This window comes from Mus musculus, chromosome 9 (genome assembly GCF_000001635.26).
Source record: "Mus musculus strain C57BL/6J chromosome 9, GRCm38.p6 C57BL/6J".
NCBI lineage: Eukaryota > Metazoa > Chordata > Mammalia > Rodentia > Muridae > Mus > Mus musculus.
The window spans coordinates 53946309-53969683 of NC_000075.6; the positions used below are offsets into that span (position 1 = coordinate 53946309).

At 42.0% G+C, this 23375-nt stretch overlaps 1 protein-coding gene across 4 annotated transcripts in view; it reads right to left on the reverse strand.

Moving 5' to 3' along the window:
- The window catches only part of Elmod1 (ELMO/CED-12 domain containing 1), a 63972-nt gene that overhangs the window by 34852 nt on the left and 5745 nt on the right, over positions 1 to 23375 (reverse strand). For all 4 annotated transcript variants that reach the window (XM_006511205.4, XM_006511207.4, XM_006511206.4 and 1 more), the window contains exon 2: positions 540 to 641. In XM_006511205.4, the coding sequence (XP_006511268.1) occupies positions 540 to 556 (17 nt within the window). In that variant the 5' untranslated portion in view covers positions 557 to 641. The remainder of the gene's footprint in view (positions 1 to 539; positions 642 to 23375) is intronic.

Here is a 23375-nt window from a genome sequence, read left to right on the forward strand (position 1 = left end):
AGCGGGACTGTCCAAACACTAACACAGATACTCCACGCAGGTCTGTCTGGGAGCTGTTAACAGATAACGCAGAGACATCACCAGGCAGCAGAAAGAAGCTGAAAAGAGACTGTGGTGGGGAATAATACTAGTGTGATTTGGTGTGTCAGCCAAGCTCTAACTTTTTGGAAATTTACAATTCTTTATTTCAGAGCAGTGGATTTTACACAAATTACATCAATTGATCCCTTAATAGATGATTCATAGACTTCAAATTTCATGTGTTTGCATATCATCCTTCAGGAACACATGCCTCCAAGGTTGTGAAGAACATTCATGTTCTTAGGCCCAGGCTCTCCCGTCATCTCCACGTGCTCTCTCAACATCAAAAGGTGGACAAGAGTTAGGAGAGGAGCCTCACACACAGGTTCCTCTCATTCAAGATGCTGTGCCAATAGACCTGTCTTGGGACCACGGCTGAGGACCAGAGGAAAGAGCTTTCTGACTGGCAGGGGAGTTTCAGCTTCAGAGGGGTTACCCAGGGAGCGGAGGTCACTTACCTCAGGAAGTGCTTCATTTTGCAGGCGTTTGACTCTCCGGATGCTACGCCAACTGTCTTCAAGCAACTGCTTCCAAATTTGCTTTTGCAAAGTAAGTGTGGGCTACAGGGAAAAATTACATGAGTTACTGGGATTTCCAAACAAAGTCCTCCTGTCTTGCTGGGGTACGACAGCATGCTCCATGTCTAGAACACTATCACTAGAACTGCCCACGGGAGGAATTCAAAGGCTGGAGAGGAAAGCCGCAGCCTTTCGCCTTACAATTGTACAGCTAACTTTCCATTTTATAACTCACTTGCTGGGGATGATTTTGTGAGCTTCAATAATAAGCCTTTTCTCTTTGGGAGGTATTTTTTCCTAATAATTTAAGGAACAACATGTGTAAGAAAAATAAATTAAAAAACCATAAAAATACTATCATGGTTTCCAGATGCCCCATGACCCCAGCACCCTTAACTTCCCAAAAGCACAACTCAAAAAGAACAGGAAGGAACTGATACTATTGTTAAGCTCAGAATTGGTACAATTGGTATATGTTAATAGATGATTTTAAATAGTTGTTCAAGAGCCAGGTGCTCCTGACAAATAAATAAATGTGCCAAGTTCAAGGTATGTATGTATGTATGTACGTACGTATGTATGTATGTATGTATGTATACATTTTGCACAATGAACAGAGGAATAGGTACTACATTGCACAGTTCTTTGCAGTTCAAAATTTCCCTAAGAGGTATCATAGAAGAATCACAGAAGAGGAAGACAAAGACTGTAAGAGCAGAAGACAGGTTGAAGGGGCTGTGAAACTCCATCTTCTGGACATGTTATGGCATTACAGTCATATCTCCCAGCAGTTGTGGTTATATACCCTTGGCCTGCACAAGACTGGTCCTGTCAACACAGGTCTCTCCCACCCTTTGCTTAACTATTGGCTACTGATGGATTCTGGGAGGGGAGAAGTCACTGTTTTTGGTGAGGCTGCCAAGTTTCAGTAGACAGCCCTGGTTAAAGTCAGTGGGTCACAAAAGAACATAGGCAGGCATGACTGTGAGAATGGGATCTGTAGAGAAGGAAGGAGTTGAAAGGGGAGGAAGAGCGTGAGGATGGAAGTGATTAGAAGGCATTATAGACATGTATGAAATTGTCAAACAACTCATTTAAATGAACATTTCTCAATAATGTTTGCTTTCCCAACACCCATGGCTTCTGGCGCATCTGCTCTCTTCTGGTAAGGATGATACATGGGGCAGTCTACAGAGAATTGGCTGCAAATAAGAGCAGAGAGAAGATACCGTTGAAGGAAGGGCAAAGGGGAAAGACAGCTTCAGGAGAAGTGAGTGGAACGGAGTGTGTGCATGCCCCGCAGAGGGCAGTATCACAGCTACCACCCAGAGCAGCTCACAAGTCAGGGACACAGCCCAGCTCAAGGCTAGCTTCTCCTTAACATATGTGCGTCTACAAGTACTCTCTACAATGTACAGTCTACATGTCTGAAAAAAAAATCTACACACGGAGACTGTGGCTGATTGCTTCCGGCAAGACAGAGAGGGGAGAAATGCCCTTTGAAATATGTCAGAAGCAAAATTAAAAATCATACTTGTTCATTTGGGGTAGTAGGAACATTACATCATTCTTTGTATATCTGTGGCTTCCAAATGAATCCAATTATGAATCCGGTTTTTAATTTAATTATGCAATGCTTCCAGAGAGCTTATGGTTTTTCATATATTCACCTTTGCAAGGAGCCAGGGAGTCTTGGAGAAACGGACAATTTATAACCGGGTCATGCTGAGAAACATCATGCCAGAAAGGGATGCACCAAAGGCAAAAGAGGGGGTATTTAAAATAAACACAAATAAACATGGAAAAAGCCCCAGTGGCCAGGGAAGGAACAATCTGGGCAACAAAATAAAGCGCTATTGAACTAGAACCTATGTATAATGAAGATCCAGGGTTCTGTATCAGTGCAAAAGAAGACTGGGCCAGAAAACACAGAGAGAAGGCTACATAGGTCTCACACACACAAGAATGTCGATTAAATAGGTTGACACTTTGTCCTCAAGGAAGTTGTGCAAAACTTCTTACCCCTTAAAGGAAGGCTAGACCCAGTGTCTTCCCGAACACTGTAAGGTAAGAGAGAGGAGTAAGTGACATGGGGAAACGTGACAAGCACTGCCCCAGTCAGGTGCTAATGTCACCAAAGAGTGACAGCAAAAAGCAGAATGTCCATGATACTTGCTCCTGTCAGTCCAATCATTCTAGTCTAATCCGGAGAGAAACATCAGACAATCCCAGAGGGAGGACATACCACAAAGTCTGTAACCAGACGTCTCAGAATGCTCAAGGTAATCAAAACTAAGGAAAGTCCAGTAAAGTACAGAAGCCAAGAGGTGTGTTCCTAAGGAGACAGGTCCTCTAAATGAGGCATCGAGGCAGGGTCCTGGAAGGCGAAAAGGGGAATAAAATAATAGCTAAGGGAATGTTAATGAAGGTCAGTCCAGAGTGCCATAACTCAGTGGGTGGAAGTGCTCACTGTGTGAGCCTAATAACCTGAACTTAATTAGTACAATGGAAGGAGAGAACAGACTCCTGAAAGATGACCTCTGACCTACACACACACACACACACACACACACACACACACACACACACACACACATGTTTGTGCTTGTACTTATATACACACATCATGCATATACACACAGAGTAATAATAATTAAACAAACCCAAAAATACTTATAAAAAGAAAAACATGAACTAGCATTAATAGTGAGATGCCAATACACATCTGCTAGTTGTGGCAAGCATACTGCATCAGTGCAAGATATGAATACTGGACACTGGGAGGCAGTATAAAGGAACTATCTGTATTACTTTGGTAACTTCTTTGTAAATGAGTATCATTCTAAACTTAAGTGTTTTAAAGAATTAATGCCTCTTCTGCCTTACACCCAGAGTTACGCAGTGAATTAGAGGGGTGTGGCTGCATTCTTCAGACCAACCATCTTGAGTGACAGGCTGATACACGATGATGGCGTTCAGGCTCCATTTCCCTGCCCATTGTTGAGATTGGTGGATCCTGAGAGGGGAAGTGGGGGCAATAATGCTCTCTCTCTCTCTCTCTCTCTCTCTCTCTCTCTCTCTCTCTCTCTCTGTGTGTGTGTGAGAGAGAGAGAGAGAGAGAGAGAGAGAGAGAGAGAGAGAGAGAGAGAACGCTCAGGTAGCTGTGAGCCTGATGAGAAACAGACTTCTCCGAGACAGCTTCAGTGACACAGCTTGTTTCATTTGGGGGAACAAAGGCAACTTAAACCTTTGGGGGTGGGTGGGTTGGGGCTATTGAGATGAGTGTGCACCATTGGCCCTGGCTATGGTGCCGGAGATGCCTCATTTGCATAAGGAGAAGCTCCAGCCGCTGCTGGACATGACCCATGACCTTACAAGAAGAGAGGAAATTAAACTGGCTACCAGGGAGTGAGACCTCCTGGGGGGGGGCAAAGTTGGGGCTACAGGGCTACCTGCTCTGGAACATTCAGGCCCAGGGTTGGGGAAGGGATGGGGTTCAGACACATCCTGACACCCCACTCCCCCACTTCTCCATACCCCAGCTCTCAGGCTCTGCAACAGGAAAGCAGATAGGTACTTAAGCACAGAATTACAAGTAGAAGTACAAAACCCTAGAAGTGAAAGAAGCACAATGCACATAGAGAGGATGTTCCTATGCCTGATGTGGTCCTCAGTGAGAGGGCAATGAGATGTGGAAGGCCTATCAGAAGGCCTTGTAAGAATTTGATGCAGGCTGGTGAGATGGATCAGTGGTTAAGAGCACTGATTGCTCTTCTGTAGGTCATAAGTTCAAATCCCAGCAACCACATAGTGGCTCACAACCATCCATAATGAGAAACAAATAAACCTATGGGCTGGAGAGAGCAGGGCCTGGAGCGAGGGATGGGGCTGAGCGAGTGGAGGACCTGGAGTGAGTGGAATGAGTGGGAGGAGGGAAGGGGGCAGGGGAAAGAGTTTGATGCATCTCATATGGGTAGTGAGGACTACTGCAAGTTTTCAAGCTGATATGCAACACGATTTGATTAATGGTTTAAAAAAACATGAAGAGATGGCTCATGGTTAAGAGCATTGGCTGCTCTTCCAGAGGACCTGGATTTGATTCCCAGCACCCACATGGTGGCTTGGAACCACCTGCAATTCCAGTTCTAGGGTATCTGATGCCCTCCTCTGGCTTTGGTGTAGATAAGATGTACAACTGGTGCACAGATATTTGTGCAGGCAAAAGGTCCATACACATAAAATAATAGTAAAATCTAAGAACACACTCTGATTGTAGTACAAAGAATGGGTTGTACTGTGATGAAATTACAGGTAGTGATACCATTTAGAAGCTTCCGGTGATGCTCCTGGCGAGAATAGTGATATAGAAAGGTGATGACTAGAGAGACGGCATGAAGAATTTGAGAGATACTTAGTGGGTAGAGTTGGCAAGGCTTTTGATGGTGGGGTTGGTGAAGGAAAATGAGCAGCCAACACAGGCCTCTGTCTGTGGACGGCAACTGGCCAAGGAATTCACTGAGCTACAGAATTTTGCAGAGTTGGACTTGGGAATCTAGGACATTCTAGGTTTCTAGGGCCAAGTGATAGTATGGAGCTCTAGATAAATGGACTTTCTCGGCATGTAATTAGTATCATAGTCCAGATGGAATTACTAGGCAAACCACATATACAGACTATGATCATCATCACAATTCTTCACGAGGATGAGACTAAAGTTCTTTTTTTTTTTTTTTTTTTTTTTTTTTACCAAATTTAACATTTTAACATTTACTATTAAGTTTGCTATTCAAAAATCCAAAATTAAAGAATTCATTTCACATTGTTATAAGAAGACATCCCTCTACCCAGTATTCATTTATTTATATAAATCACTTTTTAAAAATCAATATTATGCTTTAAGTGAAAGAGAATTACTTCATTTTCCCAACCTCCTTTTTCTCACTTCAGTCCCTCCCAACCTGTTCCTCTCAAGTCGATAGCCTCCTTTTTGTTGACATAGGTACATCCTCCTCCCACATATGTCTACACACACATTTTCCTTATTTGTGTGTATATGTTTTCAGGGCTGACCACTGTCCACTGGACAGTGGGTAAGGGAGCTCATTCAAGGGCGATGCTGCTTCTCCCTCTCTCAACAATCAAGAGTTGCCTACGGTCTCTTGACTATGGATGGAATGCCACAGTTTTTTTTTTCTCTTTCTAGGTTATTATGTCCACTAATATCATAATTCCAGTCTTGTTTAAGGTAACCATTCTCAGGAGATATGTTTTATTGCAGAATCAATGACAGTCTGGCTCTTACAATCTTTCTGCTACTTATGGAATGTTCCGTGAGTCATAGATATTCTTCTAGATCTGACAAAATTGGAGGCTTTCAAGATGAGTGCTGTGTCTTTTAATTCTTAATACTTGACTATTTGATACTTGCATACAATGCAGAGAGATTATTCTCACCCACACTATTTTTTTTAACTATGATTTTTTTTTTAATTAGGTATTTTCCTCATTTACATTTCCAATGCTATCCCAAAAGTCCCCCATACCCTCTCCCCACTCCCCTACCCCTCCACTCCCACTTTTGGCCCTGGCGTTCCCCTGTACTGGGGCATATAAAATTTGCAAGTCCAATGGGCCTCTCTTTCCAGTGATGGCCAACTAGGCCATCTTTTGATATATATGCAGCTAGAGTCAAGAGCTCTGGGGTACTGGTTAGTTCATAATGTTGTTCCACCTATAGGGTTGCAGATCCCTTTAGCTCCTTGGGTATTTTCTCTAGCTCCTCCATTGGGGGCCCTGTGATCCATCCAATAGCTGAGAGACTAAAGTTCTTATAACACAGAGGTGGTAAAGAAGGAGTTATAGCCAGGAATATGTTGTCAGACTCAGCACGTCATTTTCTTCTCAAGTAGTTCAATTTCATAAGGCTACAAATTGGTTTATCTTAAAAATCTTTTAGGTCAATTACCAGAAAAATTCTGTGTTCTTCCCTAGGAAGTTTGACCTATCTAGTCACAGGTTCTTGGCCAGACATCAAGATGTAATTTTACCCATGGAGTTGGGGAAGGCATGTCTGGCACTGCACCAAACAGAGCAACATAATTTGGAACTAGGGGAAGACTTACTATAGGCAGGAACAGTCACCATGTGGTAGAGAGGGTAGGGTCGTTATGATTGCAGAATTCAGGAAAGAAAGTTCATAGCTTGAACCTACAACTGACTGTCTGGTAGCTTTAGTCAAGCTGCTTAGTCTGTCTAGGGTTCAGTGGGAGGAGTAGTTATATCTACCTTCCAAGCATTGGATAGACCAAAGCATCTAAGTTCTTAGTATCCTTAAGGTGCATAGTGGGCACCCAGAGCCCGAGCACCCATGGTTCCATTACTTTGCCATTATCATTATATCTTCATCTAAAGTAAAAGGTCATTTTGCTTGCACTTAAGAAATTGGAAAAATAAATTCTGGCCAGCTTTTGTGACCTGAATTGGCACAGTGGTGGTGGCATGAGCGAAAAGCAAATGGGTGATGAATATTTACCAAGAGGAAATAACCGGGTTCACTTGTTGGGTAGAAAAAAGTGATGGAAAAAAACAATAATCAGTTGTAATAATCTGTCCTTTAATGGGAGGCAATGGTAACAACTTAGATCTTCTTTATTTGTTCCCTCCCATCAAAAATGGCTTGTTGTTAAACAATAAGCAAAATGCCACTAAACACATTGGCAAATGATTATGTAAGTTAGCCTAAATTTATACAGAAAAATGCTTAGTTTGTACTATGCCCTGTTTCTTTATGTTTCAAAGGGGTGCTGATTACTGCAATCTATGTAGTAAGGTAGGGTACAATCTATGGTGCTTTGAGTTGCTATTGCTAGGAAATATTCTCTGAGTTGCTTTTCAGTGAGGGTGCCAAGAGCCATAGTCCTCCTTTGTGGCCAATTTATCACTTTGTACATTTCCTTTCATTTCCACCATTGTCACAGTGTGGCTACAGTAGACATATTGAGTGTCTGTACACACAGGCCTATTAACTTTAATGATTACATGGAAATTACCTACTTGACAAATGCAAATGTCAACCTTTTTGTTCAATCCAGAAAAAGTTCACCAATTTTTCTGGCTAGACAATATTGCTTCCTCTTTCATGGGAATTAAGAAAAACATCAAACCCACTCTGGACGGTCCCTTCCCTACGACTTTCTATATAGAGGGAGGTATTCTAGGGTGGACACAATAATTTTTTTTGTTGTATTCTGCATTCTTAATATTGTCTCAAAAGCTTAGAAAAATTGTGTGTGTGTGTGTGTGTGTGTGTGTGTGTGTGTGTGTGTGTGTGTGTGAGAGAGAGAGAGAGAGAGAGAGAGAGAGAGAAGGAAGAGCCATGTGCTTGCCCTGTTCTATTGCTCTCTTGCTTATTCCCCTGAAATGAGGCCTCTCTCTAAATCTGGAGCTTGTTCTTTTGGGAGGCGGAGGCATTAAGTTTCAGAAATCCTCCTGTCTCTGCTCCTACCAGTGTTGGGATTTCAGGTGCCCGCATCTATGTTCAGCTTTTATATGGGTATCAGGTATGGACTCAGGTCTTCATTGCTGTGCAGCAAGCACTCTTATCCACTAAGCCATCTTCTTATCCTACACAGATGATCTTTTTCATATTTATTTCCTCCCTAGGCTCCTAACTCTCTGTAGTATTTGCTGTTATCTTTCTTAGGAAAATGCATGTTAAAAGCATCAATCGATAACAACACTAGTCAAACAAACTCTAAATTTCCCACCTGGAAGAAAAAAAAAAGCCCTAGCTCTTACTTTTCCAATGATAATGAAAAGGATTATAAACCAGGCTTGTGAAGCTCGGCAGGGCCCTGCAGTGACTTGTCTCCCTGTGTACAGAGATGAGCAGATCCAAAGAGAAAGATCAAATGACTGAGCTTGCTGATCAAACACCCGGAGACGGTTTGGCACTTCAGTATGGGGCTGTGCCGCTATCTGCCTCTTCTCTCTTTTTCCAGCTGGGAGGGAAGGGACAGTGATCGCTGGTCCATGGCTTCTGAAGGGCTCCTGGGCCCCCAACATCAGGAAACTTGTGCTGCCTTCTTTGAGCATGAAGTTCCCTGCGGTTCTTTGTAAAGCACCACAGAGTAAACCCATCTTTTCCATCCAGCCATTGAACACCCCAGGGAACGAGTTAGAGACTCCGCTAGAGGCAGCAGAGCTCCTTTCTTCAAGATCTTAATCCCTATATGGGGGTGGGGGCAGAAAAGCAAAAGAAAAAAAAAACTATCTCTGTACAGTCTTCAAATTTTAACTGACTGGATAGTCTAACAACCAAAACGCTTGTGGGTTTGGGGTACTTACACATACATAAAAAACAACCCCCAAAGTGAATACTGTTTCATTTTAATACCTGCCCAATATAATTATCCCACTATTTTAGAAATGTATGTAGAGTACATTTAAAATAGAGTCTGATTCTCTGCCTCCCAAGGGCTAGGACTTAAGGCATGTGCCACCACCTCCTGGTATAAAATCCAATCTTAAGAATTAAATCTTAGTTTAAGGTTTTGTGGAATTAATAGCAACTAGTATTTACACACAATTTGCTAAAAGTTGGGCAACAACCAATGGGTTTTGCTTGTATAAACTCACTCCTAGCCACCTCAGTCATCATTATTGTCCCCATTTTGCAGCTGAGGAAATTGAGCCGGAGATGTTAAGGGTCCTTTCAAGGAAGGGCTATGGTTAGCAGTGGCAGAGTTGAGATTCAGGGTGGTTCTCAGCTCTTTTCTGCAATGCCTCTAGAAGCCACTGGGTCAATATTCCAGACAGATATGGACAAGAGAATAATGACTACATTTAATTTAGAATAAAAACTGCATTTAATTTACACTAAAGTGCAAAGCCAGGAAGCCAGCAGGGTGTGAGTCTCACGTGTATCCCAAGCTTCAGAGCATCCAGGGGGAGCAACTGGGAGACCAGCTTCCAGGGACATCTGACTTTGCGTGTTTACAGCGTTTTAAGAATGTGATACAATAAAAACAGAGATGGCATTCTTCAGTCAGGGAGAGATTTAGGAATCTACTAAAAACAGACATAAAGTGGGCCCGGAGAGATGGCTCAGTGGTTAAGAGTACTGGCTGCTCTTCCAGAGGACCAGGTTTGATTCCCAGTACTCACATGGTGGCATAGTGCTAGCTCCAGGGGATGCTGCACCCTCTTCTGGTCTCCCTAGGCACTGTTTGCATGTGGAGCATAGATATATAATGCAGGTAAAAACACCCTCACATAAAGTAAATGCAAAATAAGTATTGTTTTAAGAAAAAGAAATAGATGTGTTTCTTTTTGACCCACCTCATCCTCAGTATGTTTAGGTAGAGAAGACAAAATGGAGGGAAAAACGTGAGTGCTCTGGGAAAGGCTCACACCAACAAACTCCCAAAGCTGATGTGGTTTAAAGATCAGATGAACTCAGCTCACATCAACTCTTTACTATGCTCTGCATGTATGCTTGTCTATAGATGCTTTCCAAAAAAAAATTAGGGGAAAATAATCCCTCTCCAAAATGAGCATGGCAGCAGGAAACACATCTGCATGGGACACCAAGCAAGGACAGAGATTGTGGGTGAGGAGTCTGGGCAAAAATAACCTGCCTGAACTGCTGTGGCAGGCAGAGCCACAAACCAAACAAGAGCTCCATCAATCCTTCCAGATCAAACGGGCCTAGCGTCAGATTTAGGTTGGGTGAATAAATAGATCTAAATTAGCAAATTCAGACAATGTCTATTTTCAGCCTGCTTCATATCTGATCAAGTCCTGAGAAGTAAGGAATCTCTACAAGGAAAGATGAGAGACTCATGACTTTAAAAGGATATAATGTAAACAAGAGAACACATTCAAGAAAAAAAGACAGGGGACGGAAGGAATTAGTAAGGCAATGGAGAGGCAGAGTGGAATGGAGAAGAAGAGAAGAAAAGATCCTAAGGCTGTGGTGTACATTTGGAGCATGGATAAAGTGCAATTTGGGGTTTAAGGTATTCACATAAGGACTGAAAACTAGCAATACGGAAACTCACCACTCCGAGGGAGGGGAGAGAGTCTTTGTAATGCAACAGTGACTGGTCACACATGGCACTGAGATATCCACTAGAGGTGTCATGCTCACACCTAACCATCACCCTGAGGCCAAGTTCCAGAGCCCTTTTTCCTCCTTCCTGGGCAGTCAGCTTCAGAACTGCCCTGCTGACATGCATGAACACGACAACTCGGGAGGCTTTTCCCTTCCTCAGACGTAAACACTCATCTGGGGCTTATTTTGTGATTTATAGCAATGGCTGTCCACATTCGCTGGAGAAGTCGAGGCCGCCCATAAATCCGCTCATGACTGGCTTCAGCAGCACACGCTTTGCTTGTCTGCCTCTCAAGGCAGTGAAGGATGGGCGAGCACAGTTGATGGAATCTGTCTCTGACTTTTCAAAGACCCCGGGGAAGTCTAAAAATAGAATAGTGTACTTGACGCAAAATATCCTCGATATTTTCAACTTGAAAATTAAAATTCTAAAGGAAGGCCACAACAAAGGCTGGTAAATATGTGGACATGGCTTCTCACATTAAAATGAAATGTTTTTTCTTGATAAATACAAATTTGGAGTGGAGAAGGAACGGAGGTTGTACGGTCAAGTCTTACTATTGTGATGTTTTAAGAAATGTGAAAGCCTTACCCTGGTATAAATACAGCCCCCCTTTGTGTATTTATTTTCTTAGTTTTAGTTTTGTGTATGTGTGCACATCTGTCGCTGGATATATGCACATGAGTGTAGGTGGCCGTGAGAGACAGAGGAGACATAGGTTTCTTCAACTGCTTGCTGCTTCCTTCCTTACCCCCCTCCCACCCCATTTGTACTGGCTAGTTTTGTGTCAACTTGACACAGCTGGAGTTATCACAGAGAAAGGAGCTTCAGTTGAGGAAATGCCTCCACAAGATTCAGCTGTAAGGCATTTTTTCAATTAGTGATCAAGGGGGAAAGGCCCCTTGTGAGTGGGATCATCTCTGGGCTGGTAGTCTTGGTTCTATAAGAGAGCAGGCCGAGCAAGCCAGGTGAGGCAGGCTAGTAAAGAACATCCTTCCATGGCCTCTGCATCAGCTCCTGCTTCCTGACCTGCTTGAGTTCCAGTCCTGACTTCCTTGGTGATGAACAGCAGTATGGAAGTGTAAGCCAAATAAACCCTTTCCTCCCCAACTTGCTTCTTGGTCATGATGTTTGTGCAGGAATAGAAACCCTGACTAAGACACCATTTTAAGACAGAGTCTCTCACTGAACCCAGAACTCACTCATTTGGCAAGATCAGGAACCCCAGGAACCCTCTAATCTCCACCTCCTCCACTCTGGGACTGCAGGCACTGCACCTGGGTTTTTACATGGAGCTCCAGACTCAGGTCTCCACATTTGTGTGCCAAGTGCTTTATAGACTGAGCCATCTCCCCAGTTCCTTACTGAGCCTTTTACTCAGACGATGATTGTGTGTTTCAGTGACACCCTAGTTCGGCTAAATACGGTTGGGGAGACCTCCAGGAACAGAATGGTGGTGACCAAGGCATGACACACTTGAGCAACTTCCAAACTTTAAACATTAAAAAGGAAAGAAAATTGTTGCCTCTTGGAAGAGATGAAACACAACATATATTGTTCTAAGAAATATCCTTTGGTATACCAACCTCCCACTTTCAAAGTGGAGCCATTCTTAAAATCACTGTGCTCACAGATTCATGTCTATACCTTCAGTTTGCCATTAAGGTCCTTACCTTTTTTTACTTGTCTCTCGACCACTATATGCCCAGCAAGGTGACTTCCCTCATGAACACTTTGAGAATGGATAAACATCTCTCCCACCTTGAGCCTCTCAGAATGTCTTGTACTCCTTGAGTCCTAGTGGCTGGTGAATACCCCTCCATCTGCATGGGATGAGTCCCATGTAGGGTTTACTATTGCAGAAACAGAAACTAGTGGGTCAAGATAGAGCTTACCTATAATCCCAACACTCAAGAAGCTAAGGAAGGTAGATTGACAAGAGTTCAAAGCCAGTCTGGACTACTGTCTCAAAAACCCAAATCCAAACAAAACAAACTCGCACTCTCTCATGTAAGTAGAAAATTAGTCATAAGTTATTTCCTCAGATTTCCAGGTGGGCAAAGAAATCAGGTTTGGAGAGTATATAGCAAAAAAAAAGGGGGGGGGTTTAACATGCGACATATGACATAAAAGCAGCCCTTTAAAGAAACCTCTAGGGTCCGGGACCCGCCGAACTTAGGAAATTAGTCTGAACAGGTGAGAGGGTGCGCCAGAGAACCTGACAGCTTCTGGAACAGGCAGAAGCACAGAGGCGCTGAGGCAGCACCCTGTGTGGGCCGGGGACAGCCGGCCACCTTCCGGACCAGAGGACAGGTGCCCGCCCGGCTGGGGAGGCGACCTAAGTCACAGCAGCAGCGGTCGCCATCTTGGTCCCGGGACTCCAAGGAACTTAGGAATTTAGTCTGCTTAGGTGAGAGTCTGTACCACCTGGGAACTGCCAAAGCAACACAGTGTCTGAGAAAGGTCCTGTTTTGGGCCTTCTTCTTCGGCCAGGAGGAGGTCCAAATACAAGATATCTGCGCACCTTCCCTGTAAGAGAGCTTGCCAGCAGAGAGTGCTCTGAGCACTGAAACTCAGAGGAGAGAATCTGTCTCCCAGGTCTGCTGATAGACGGTAACAGAATCACCAGAAGAACAATCTCTAAACAGAGTCAACTATAACTACTAACTCCAGAGATTACCAGATGGCGAAAGGTAAACGGAGGAATCTTACTAACAGGAACCAAGACCACTCACCATCACCAGAACCCAGCACACCCACTTCGCCCAGTCCAGGGAACCCCAACACACCTGAGAACCTAGACCTAGATTTAAAAGCATATCTCATGATGATGGTAGAGGACATCAAGAAGGACTTTAATAAATCACTTAAAGAAATACAGGAGAACACTGCTAAAGAGTTACAAGTCCTTAAAGAAAAACAGGAAAACACAATCAAACAGGTAGAAGTCCTTACAGAAAAAGAGGAAAAAACATACAAACAGGTGATGGAAATGAACAAAACCATACTAGACCTAAAAAGGGAAGTAGACACAATAAAGAAAACTCAAAGCGAGGCAACACTAGAGATAGAAACCCTAGGAAAGAAATCTGGAACCATAGATTTGAGCATCAGCAACAGAATACAAGAGATGGAAGAGAGAATCTCAGGTGCAGAAGATTCCATAGAGAACATCGGCACAACAATCAAAGAAAATGGAAAATGCAAAAAGATCCTAACTCAAAATATCCAGGAAATCCAGGACACAATAAGAAGACCAAACATACGGATAATAGGAGTGGATGAGAATGAAGATTTTCAACTCAAAGGTCCAGCAAACATCTTCAACAAAATTATTGAAGAAAACTTCCCAAATCTAAAGAATGAGATGCATATGAACATACAAGAAGCCTACAGAACTCCAAATAGACTGGACCAGAAAAGAAATTCCTCCCGACACATAATAATCAGAACATCAAATGCATTAAATAAAGATAGAATACTAAAAGCAGTAAGGGAAAAAGGTCAAGTAACATATAAAGGCAAGCCTATCAGAATTACACCAGATTTTTCACCAGAGACTATGAAAGCCAGAAGAGCCTGGACAGATGTTATACAGACACTAAGAGAACACAAACTGCAGCCCAGGCTACTATACCCAGCCAAACTCTCAATTATCATAGAGGGAGAAACCAAAGTATTCCACGACAAAACCAAATTCACGCATTATCTCTCCACGAATCCAGCCCTTCAAAGGATAATAACAGAAAAAAACCAATACAAGAACGGGAACAACGCCCTAGAAAAAACAAGAAGGTAATCCCTCAACAAACCTAAAAGAAGACAGCCACAAGAACAGAATGCCACCTTTAACAACTAAAATAACAGGAAGCAACAATTACTTTTCCTTAATATCTCTTAACATCAATGGTCTCAACTCGCCAATAAAAAGACATAGACTAACAAACTGGCTACACAAACAAGACCCAACATTTTGCTGCTTACAGGAAACTCATCTCAGAGAAAAAGATAGACACTACCTCAGAATGAAAGGCTGGAAAACAATTTTCCAAGCAAATGGTATGAAGAAACAAGCAGGAGTAGCCATCCTAATATCTGATAAGATTGACTTCCAACCCAAAGTCATCAAAAAAGACAAGGAGGGACACTTCATTCTCATCAAAGGTAAAATCCTCCAAGAGGAACTCTCAATTCTGAATATCTATGCTCCAAATACAAGAGCAGCCACATTCACTAAAGAAACTTTAGTAAAGCTCAAAGCACACATTGCGCCTCACACAATAATAGTGGGAGACTTCAACACACCACTTTCACCAATGGACAGATCATGGAAACAGAAACTAAACAGGGACACACTGAAACTAACAGAAGTGATGAAACAAATGGATCTGACAGATATCTACAGAACATTTTTCCCTAAAACAAAAGGATATACCTTCTTCTCAGCACCTCATGGTACCTTCTCCAAAATTGACCACATAATAGGTCACAAATCAGGCCTCAACAGATTCAAAAATATTGAAATTGTCCCATGTATCCTATCAGATCACCATGCACTAAGGCTGATCTTCAATAACAAAATAAATAACAGAAAGCCAACATTCACATGGAAACTGAACAACACTCTTCTCAATGATACCTTGGTCAAGGAAGGAATAAAGAAAGAAATTAAAGACTTTTTAGAGTTTAATGAAAATGAAGCCACAACGTACCCAAACCTTTGGGACACAATGAAAGCATTTCTAAGAGGGAAACTCATAGCTATGAGTGCCTTCAAGAAAAAACGGGAGAGAGCACATACTAGCAGCTTGACAACACATCTAAAAGCTCTAGAAAAAAAGGAAGCAAATTCACCCAAGAGGAGTAGACGGCAGGAAATAATCAAACTCAGGGGTGAAATCAACCAAGTGGAAACAAGAAGAACTATTCAAAGAATTAACCAAACGAGGAGTTGGTTCTTTGAGAAAATCAACAAGATAGATAAACCCTTAGCTAGACTCACTAAAGGGCACAGGGACAAAATCCTAATTAACAAAATCAGAAATGAAAAGGGAGACATAACAACAGATCCTGAAGAAATCCAAAACACCATCAGATCCTTCTACAAAAGGCTATACTCAACAAAATTGGAAAACCTGGACGAAATGGACAAATTTCTGGACAGATACCAGGTACCAAAGTTGAATCAGGATCAAGTTGACCTTCTAAACAGTCCCATATCCCCTAAAGAAATAGAAGCAGTTATTAATAGTCTCCCAGCCAAAAAAAGCCCAGGACCAGACGGGTTTAGTGCAGAGTTCTATCAGACCTTCAAAGAAGATCTAACTCCAGTTCTGCACAAACTTTTTCACAAGATAGAAGTAGAAGGTATTCTACCCAACTCATTTTATGAAGCCACTATTACTCTGATACCTAAACCACAGAAAGATCCAACAAAGATAGAGAACTTCAGACCAATTTCTCTTATGAACATCGATGCAAAAATCCTTAATAAAATTCTCGCTAACCGAATCCAAGAACACATTAAAGCAATCATCCATCCTGACCAAGTAGGTTTTATTCCAGGGATGCAGGGATGGTTTAATATACGAAAATCCATCAATGTAATCCATTATATAAACAAACTCAAAGACAAAAACCACATGATCATCTCGTTAGATGCAGAAAAAGCATTTGACAAGATCCAACACCCATTCATGATAAAAGTTCTGGAAAGATCAGGAATTCAAGGCCAATACCTAAACATGATAAAAGCAATCTACAGCAAACCAGTAGCCAACATCAAAGTAAATGGAGAGAAGCTGGAAGCAATCCCACTAAAATCAGGGACTAGACAAGGCTGCCCACTTTCTCCCTACCTTTTCAACATAGTACTTGAAGTATTAGCCAGAGCAATTCGACAACAAAAGGAGATCAAGGGGATACAAATTGGAAAAGAGGAAGTCAAAATATCACTTTTTGCAGATGATATGATAGTATATATAAGTGACCCTAAAAATTCCACCAGAGAACTCCTAAACCTGATAGACAGCTTCGGTGAAGTAGCTGGATATAAAATTAACTCAAACAAGTCAATGGCCTTTCTCTACACAAAGAATAAACAGGCTGAGAAAGAAATTAGGGAAACAACACCCTTCTCAATAGCCACAAATAATATAAAATATCTCGGCGTGACTCTAACGAAGGAAGTGAAAGATCTGTATGATAAAAACTTCAAGTCCCTGAAGAAAGAAATTAAAGAAGATCTCAGAAGATGGAAAGATCTCCCATGCTCATGGATTGGCAGGACCAACATTGTAAAAATGGCTATCTTGCCAAAAGCAATCTACAGATTCAATGCAATCCCCATTAAAATTCCAACTCAATTCTTCAACGAATTAGAAGGAGCAATTTGCAAATTCATCTGGAATAACAAAAAACCGAGGATAGCAAAAACTCTTCTCAAGGATAAAAGAACCTCTGGTGGAATCACCATGCCTGACCTAAAGCTTTACTACAGAGCAATTGTGATAAAAACTGCATGGTACTGGTATAGAGACAGACAAGTGGACCAATGGAATAGAATTGAAGACCCAGAAATGAACCCACACACCTATGGTCACTTGATCTTCGACAAGGGAGCCAAAACCATCCAGTGGAAGAAAGACAGCATTTTCAACAATTGGTGCTGGCACAACTGGTTGTTATCATGTAGAAGAATGCGAATCGATCCATACTTATCTCCTTGTACTAAGGTCAAATCTAAGTGGATCAAGGAACTTCACATAAAACCAGAGACACTGAAACTTATAGAGGAGAAAGTGGGGAAAAGCCTTGAAGATATGGGCACAGGGGAAAAATTCCTGAACAGAACAGCAATGGCTTGTGCTGTAAGATCGAGAATTGACAAATGGGACCTAATGAAACTCCAAAGTTTCTGCAAGGCAAAAGACACTGTCTATAAGACAAAAAGACCACCAACAGACTGGGAAAGGATCTTTACCTATCCTAAATCAGATAGGGGACTAATATCCAACATATATAAAGAACTCAAGAAGGTGGACCTCAGAAAATCAAATAACCCCCTTAAAAAATGGGGCTCAGAACTGAACAAAGAATTCTCACCTGAGGAATACCGAATGGCAGAGAAGCACCTGAAAAAATGTTCAACATCCTTAATCATCAGGGAAATGCAAATCAAAACAACCCTGAGATTCCACCTCACACCAGTGAGAATGGCTAAGATCAAAAATTCAGGTGACAGCAGATGCTGGCGAGGATGTGGAGAAAGAGGAACACTCCTCCATTGTTGGTGGAATTGCAGGCTTGTACAACCACTCTGGAAATCAGTCTGGCGGTTCCTCAGAAAATTGGACATAGTACTACCGGAGGATCCAGCAATACCTCTCCTGGGCATATATCCAGAAGAAGCCCCAACTGGTAAGAAGGACACATGCTCCACTATGTTCATAGCAGCCTTATTTATAATAGCCAGAAACTGGAAGGAACCCAGATGCCCCTCAACAGAGGAATGGATACAGAAAATGTGGTACATCTACACAATGGAGTACTACTCAGCTATTAAAAAGAATGAATTTATGAAATTCCTAGCCAAATGGATGGACCTGGAGAGCATCATCCTGAGTGAGGTAACACAATCACAAAGGAACTCACACAATATGTACTCACTGATAAGTGGATACTAGCCCAAAACCTAGGATACCCACGATATAAGATACAATTTCCTAAACACATGAAACTCAAGAAAAATGAAGACTGAAGTGTGGACACTATGCCCCTCCTTAGAAGTGGGAACAAAACACCCATGGAAGGAGTTACAGAAACAAAGTTTGGAGCTGAGATGAAAGGATGGACCATGTAGAGACTGCCATACCCAGGGATCCACCCCATAATCAGCATCCAAACGCTGACACCATTGCATATACTAGCAAGATTTTATCGAAAGGACCCAGATGTAGCTGTCTCTTGTGAGACTATGCCGGGGCCTAGCAAACACAGAAGTGGATGCTCACAGTCAGCTAATGGATGGATCACAGGGCTCCCAATGGAGGAGCTAGAGAAAGTACCCAAGGAGCTAAAGGGATCTTCAACCCTATAGGTGGAACAACATTATGAACTAACCAGTACCCCGGAGCTCTTGACTCTAGCTGCATATATATCAAAAGATGGCCTAGTCGGCCATCACTGGAAAGAGAGGCCCATTGGACACGCAGACTTTGTGTGCCCCGGTACAGGGGAACGCCAGGGCCAAAGGGGGGGAGTGGGTGGGTAGGGGAGTGGGGGTGGGTGGGTAAGGGGGACTTTTGGTATAGCATTGGAAATGTAAATGAGCTAAATACCTAATAAAAAATGGAAAAAAAAAAAAAAAAAAGAAACCTCTATTGTCACCACCAGGCTGGTACTGCTTCCACACTGTCTAGCACTGGTAGAGGGGCCCTAATGGCTGCAACCCCTGGAATGGATAATAGAAACAGGTCTAAGGCTCAAACCTGTGTGAAAAGGGAAACATTTGGCACTTCCAACTCCTGTTGTGAAAAGTGGGATCTGTTTTGTAATGCTGGAGAGTCCTGTGGTGGTTAATTTCATGTGTCAACTTGATTGGGGCAAGGCGTTCTTATTACATTATTTCTGGGTAAGTAAGGCTCTGATTCTACCTTCTGTATAACATCAGTGCTTGAATCCCTACACTCAATAAAGCATGCTTCTCTTCCCAGTGTAGGTTGATTTAGCCAATCTGCTATGGGTCCACATGTAACAAAAAGGAGGAGGAGGGACTTGACTTTCACATAATGGGCTGAGACAGTGGTGTCTTCTTGCCCTTGGGTAGAATTATAACAGCTTCTCTGGGTCTCTGGTTTGCAGACAACAGAATGTGAACTTTTCAGCTGCTATAATCAACAGAGCCCATTCTTCATAATAAATCTGCACACACACACACACACACACACACGGGGAGAGAGAGAGAGAGAGAGAGAGAGAGAGAGAGAGAGAGAGAGAGAGAGAGAGAGAGAGAGAGAGAGAGAGAGAATGTGTATGTGTGTGCACAAATGTGCCTATCTCCCGTTGGTTCTGCTTCTCTGTATAACAATGAATACAGTCCTCAGTATAAAATAGGATTTTGAAGCCCCTGTTTAAAAAGAGCAACAAATGTCCATTCTACAGTATAAACAAATGTCCCTGAAAGCCAAATCATGATGCAGAGAGATGCTGGAGACTACACACCCACTGTCATGCTCTATTAGATGCACAACTTAAGACACACGCCTAATTTTATGGCTGCTGAAAAACATCACCATCCTTTAGAATGAACAATTTCAAATATGAATTACATAATTAAAGAATATCCTGGAAATAACCCAGTGGCAGTCACAGAATAGATGCACTTATTTACTTGTTGATTGATTTATGACTGTTAGTGGTCTAGGCAATAATTAAGTGTAAAATAATAAAGTTATAAATTAATTTTAAAATGAAGGACAGAGGTACAATAGCGATCTGTTACATATAGTTTGTTTAGTTGAGTTAGACACTTGCAGACACATGTGCAAACACCTAGGAACTCAATTTGAAACCTACAATGGTGATTTTTTAGGTTATCTGAGCCCAAGTCCAACTCAGGGAGATCATTCTTTCTTCTTACTCCTCCCGAGATGTCCCAAGTGAGTCACTTTATAGAGTGTGTGCTGTACATTTTCTTTATGACCCTCTTTGATTTGAGCTTGGATCATTTATAAACCCATCTGCTCGTAGTCAGTGAACTAAAACTGTTTCCATGGTCCTACAGTAGCTGAGCTCATACTTCCACACTCTGGCCTTGGAACTGATTTTAAATCATAAATGAACTTCATATCCATCCTTTTAATAGCATAATATTAGTCTTGATTTTTTTCTGGGCCAAGAAATATCAAGTTGGATACAGATTATTATCCAAATTCTCTCTCTCTTTTTTTTTTGAGAAGCTCACAATGGCCTATGTAGATCTGGATCATTGATAAAGTAAATATATTATGGCCAATATGGAATTTGAAAGTGAACTGTTTCCCCAGTTTGTCAACATAGTTGGCCAGCGTGAAACCACATCTCAGATTTAATTCCTGTATCTCACTCTCAGATTGTTCAAGAAGCTAATTGACAAGCTCTGTCCCCATATATATATGTAAATATGAATCTATCACATACATTTCTAGATAAACTATCATTTAAAAGAATAGTTAAGGAGATATCTGGTACAGTATAGAAAGGCATCTAAGCTGTACCCTCCTGTCTTGTTAAATCCTGATTGGTATTTATTGGGTTCACACGTTGGGCTATGCACACATTATACACAGAGCAGATATGAAGGCATTCTATGTTAGGCATTTTAATAAAGGGCTTTTAAATCATGGCATGTAATACACCTCTCAATTAACACAGTTCTAATGACTGCTTACCGTTTTAAGGTACCCTATGATTAAAGTTTCACAACCAAAAGTAATTGCTTACATTTTTTAAAGCTTTAAAATTCTAATGGATCTTCAGGCTAGAGACACTTTAAAATTAAAACCTAAGTGTCCCACTTTGGTTGTCGGATTTAGAGAAATCCATCTGGAACTGATCAGGAAACTTCTCTCCTGCTGGTCAGTTTTTGCAGTGCTAGAAGGTGTTATGCAAGCCACTGGGAGAGAAAAGACACAAGTCTTACCTAGCGCTAGATCCTGCATAATACAAAACCGACCTGCCAAGCAAGCTAGGCTGCTGGCACAAGAGTGGAGTGTCTGTTCTGGAGGTAACCAACTGTTTTCTAATTGGATGTCAGGCATGCTCCACAAGGGGCAATACATGCCAGATCCTGTAAGCCTGTCTCTGAGAGCGCTGTAGGGCACAGGAGGAACCCGTCCTTGCCATTTTGCCAAGTGGTCCTGTTGTCAAATTGCACTCTAAATATCTGTTACACTCATATTAGTGCTTCTCCCAACCTTGGTCAGAGAAGTTTCTTTTTGTAATGGGCAGCAGTTAATACAAAGACTCAAAATTGGGCCAAGTGCTGAGAATAAATGGCTGTGGGTGCTCAGGCCGAATCAGATAACAACTGCTCCCCTGCCAAGACTCGGGAAACATCATGGTGGAGGGAGCAGAAAGAATGCAGTCACTGGAGCATGGGAAGAGTGCTGTGGAATGCAGTCTGGACATGACATCATCATCGCACTGCTGAACACACAGCAGCTCATGACTACAGCAGATCAGGACAGTCAAAATTCCATTTGGATGTGGGCAGGGCTAGGATATAGGTGGGGGCTTGGATACCGGCAGTGCTCAGAAGGCGGCATCTTTAGCTAAGGAACTATTGACCATTAATGACCACCAGAGGAGAGAGAATCATTGTTCTTTTAGGGGTATGGCTGCTGGTAGACTTGGATGCTGATAAGCTGCCCATTTTCCTCCAGTGGATGGCCTCAGACCCATAGGAAGATGAATAGCACTAATTTGACTCAGTGAGGTATTAAAAAAGAAGAAAAAAGGAAGAAAAAAAAGAGAAAGAAAGAAGCATACAAAACAAGACATAAAATAACATGAATTTGGGAGAGGGTGTGTTGGAAGGGTTTGGTAGGAGTTGGAGGAGGGAGGAAAGGTGGATCATGAAAATTCATTGTTTAATTATATAAAATTCTCAAAGAATAAATAAAGATATTACATTTAAAAGGTAGATGTCAAGGTGCAGCATGGCAGTATACACCCTCAACCCCAGCACTTGGGAAGCAGAGGCAGGAGGATCTCTGTGAGTTCAAGGCCAGCCACACCTCCATAATAGAGAGACCCTGTTTCAAAAAACAGAACAAATAAAAACAAAACAAGAAAACAAGGGTCTACTACATTATACAATTTTTTAGAAAATGTGTCTTTCAAATTCTGAATAGACTATCTCTCTGCTTTAAGTGAAAAGGGGAAATATATATTTATACAATAAATATGCTCACTTCAATGACTGATTTACACTGTAAATATTTACAATGCCAACTGGCAGGTAGAAAAAAAATGATGTAGGGAACGGAGTTCCTGTCTTTAATGATATCTGTTAGAATAATGTTTCAAATCAAAACATCTGTGAGGTAAATAAATGATTGGTTTCATCATGAACAAAACCTTTAAAACATATGGCAGGAGCCGGAGGGATGGTACAGTGGTCTGGGATACACACTGCTGTTTCAGAGGGCTATAGTTCTTACACCCACGTCAACTGTCTGTAACTCTAGTGCCAGGAGATTTGATGTCCTCTTGGCTTCTGAGGACACTGGTACCCTTACATATACATAGACACAGATATTTGTATAGAGTCAGTTTTTTTTTTTTTTCACCAACTAGTTGCACAAGGAAAATTAGGGAGGAGAGTGGCTTAAGTAAGCTCTTATGTCAGGTGTTTTAATGAATAAGTTCAACCTAATAATTAAAATGGAAACGTCATTGCAATAGTATGCGAAGAACCCTGAATCTGCGTCATTGGCTTCCTTGTGACTGATCGTAAAAAGCACTCTTACTTCTTTAGCTTTCTTTGGTTTGGTGTGTGTGTACATGGGTGTGTATGTGTATTTGAATGTACACAATCACGCATCACAGTGCCTGTGGAGATCAGAGGACAACCTGCTGGGTCTGGTTCACATCTTCCAATATGTGGAGCCTAGTGGTC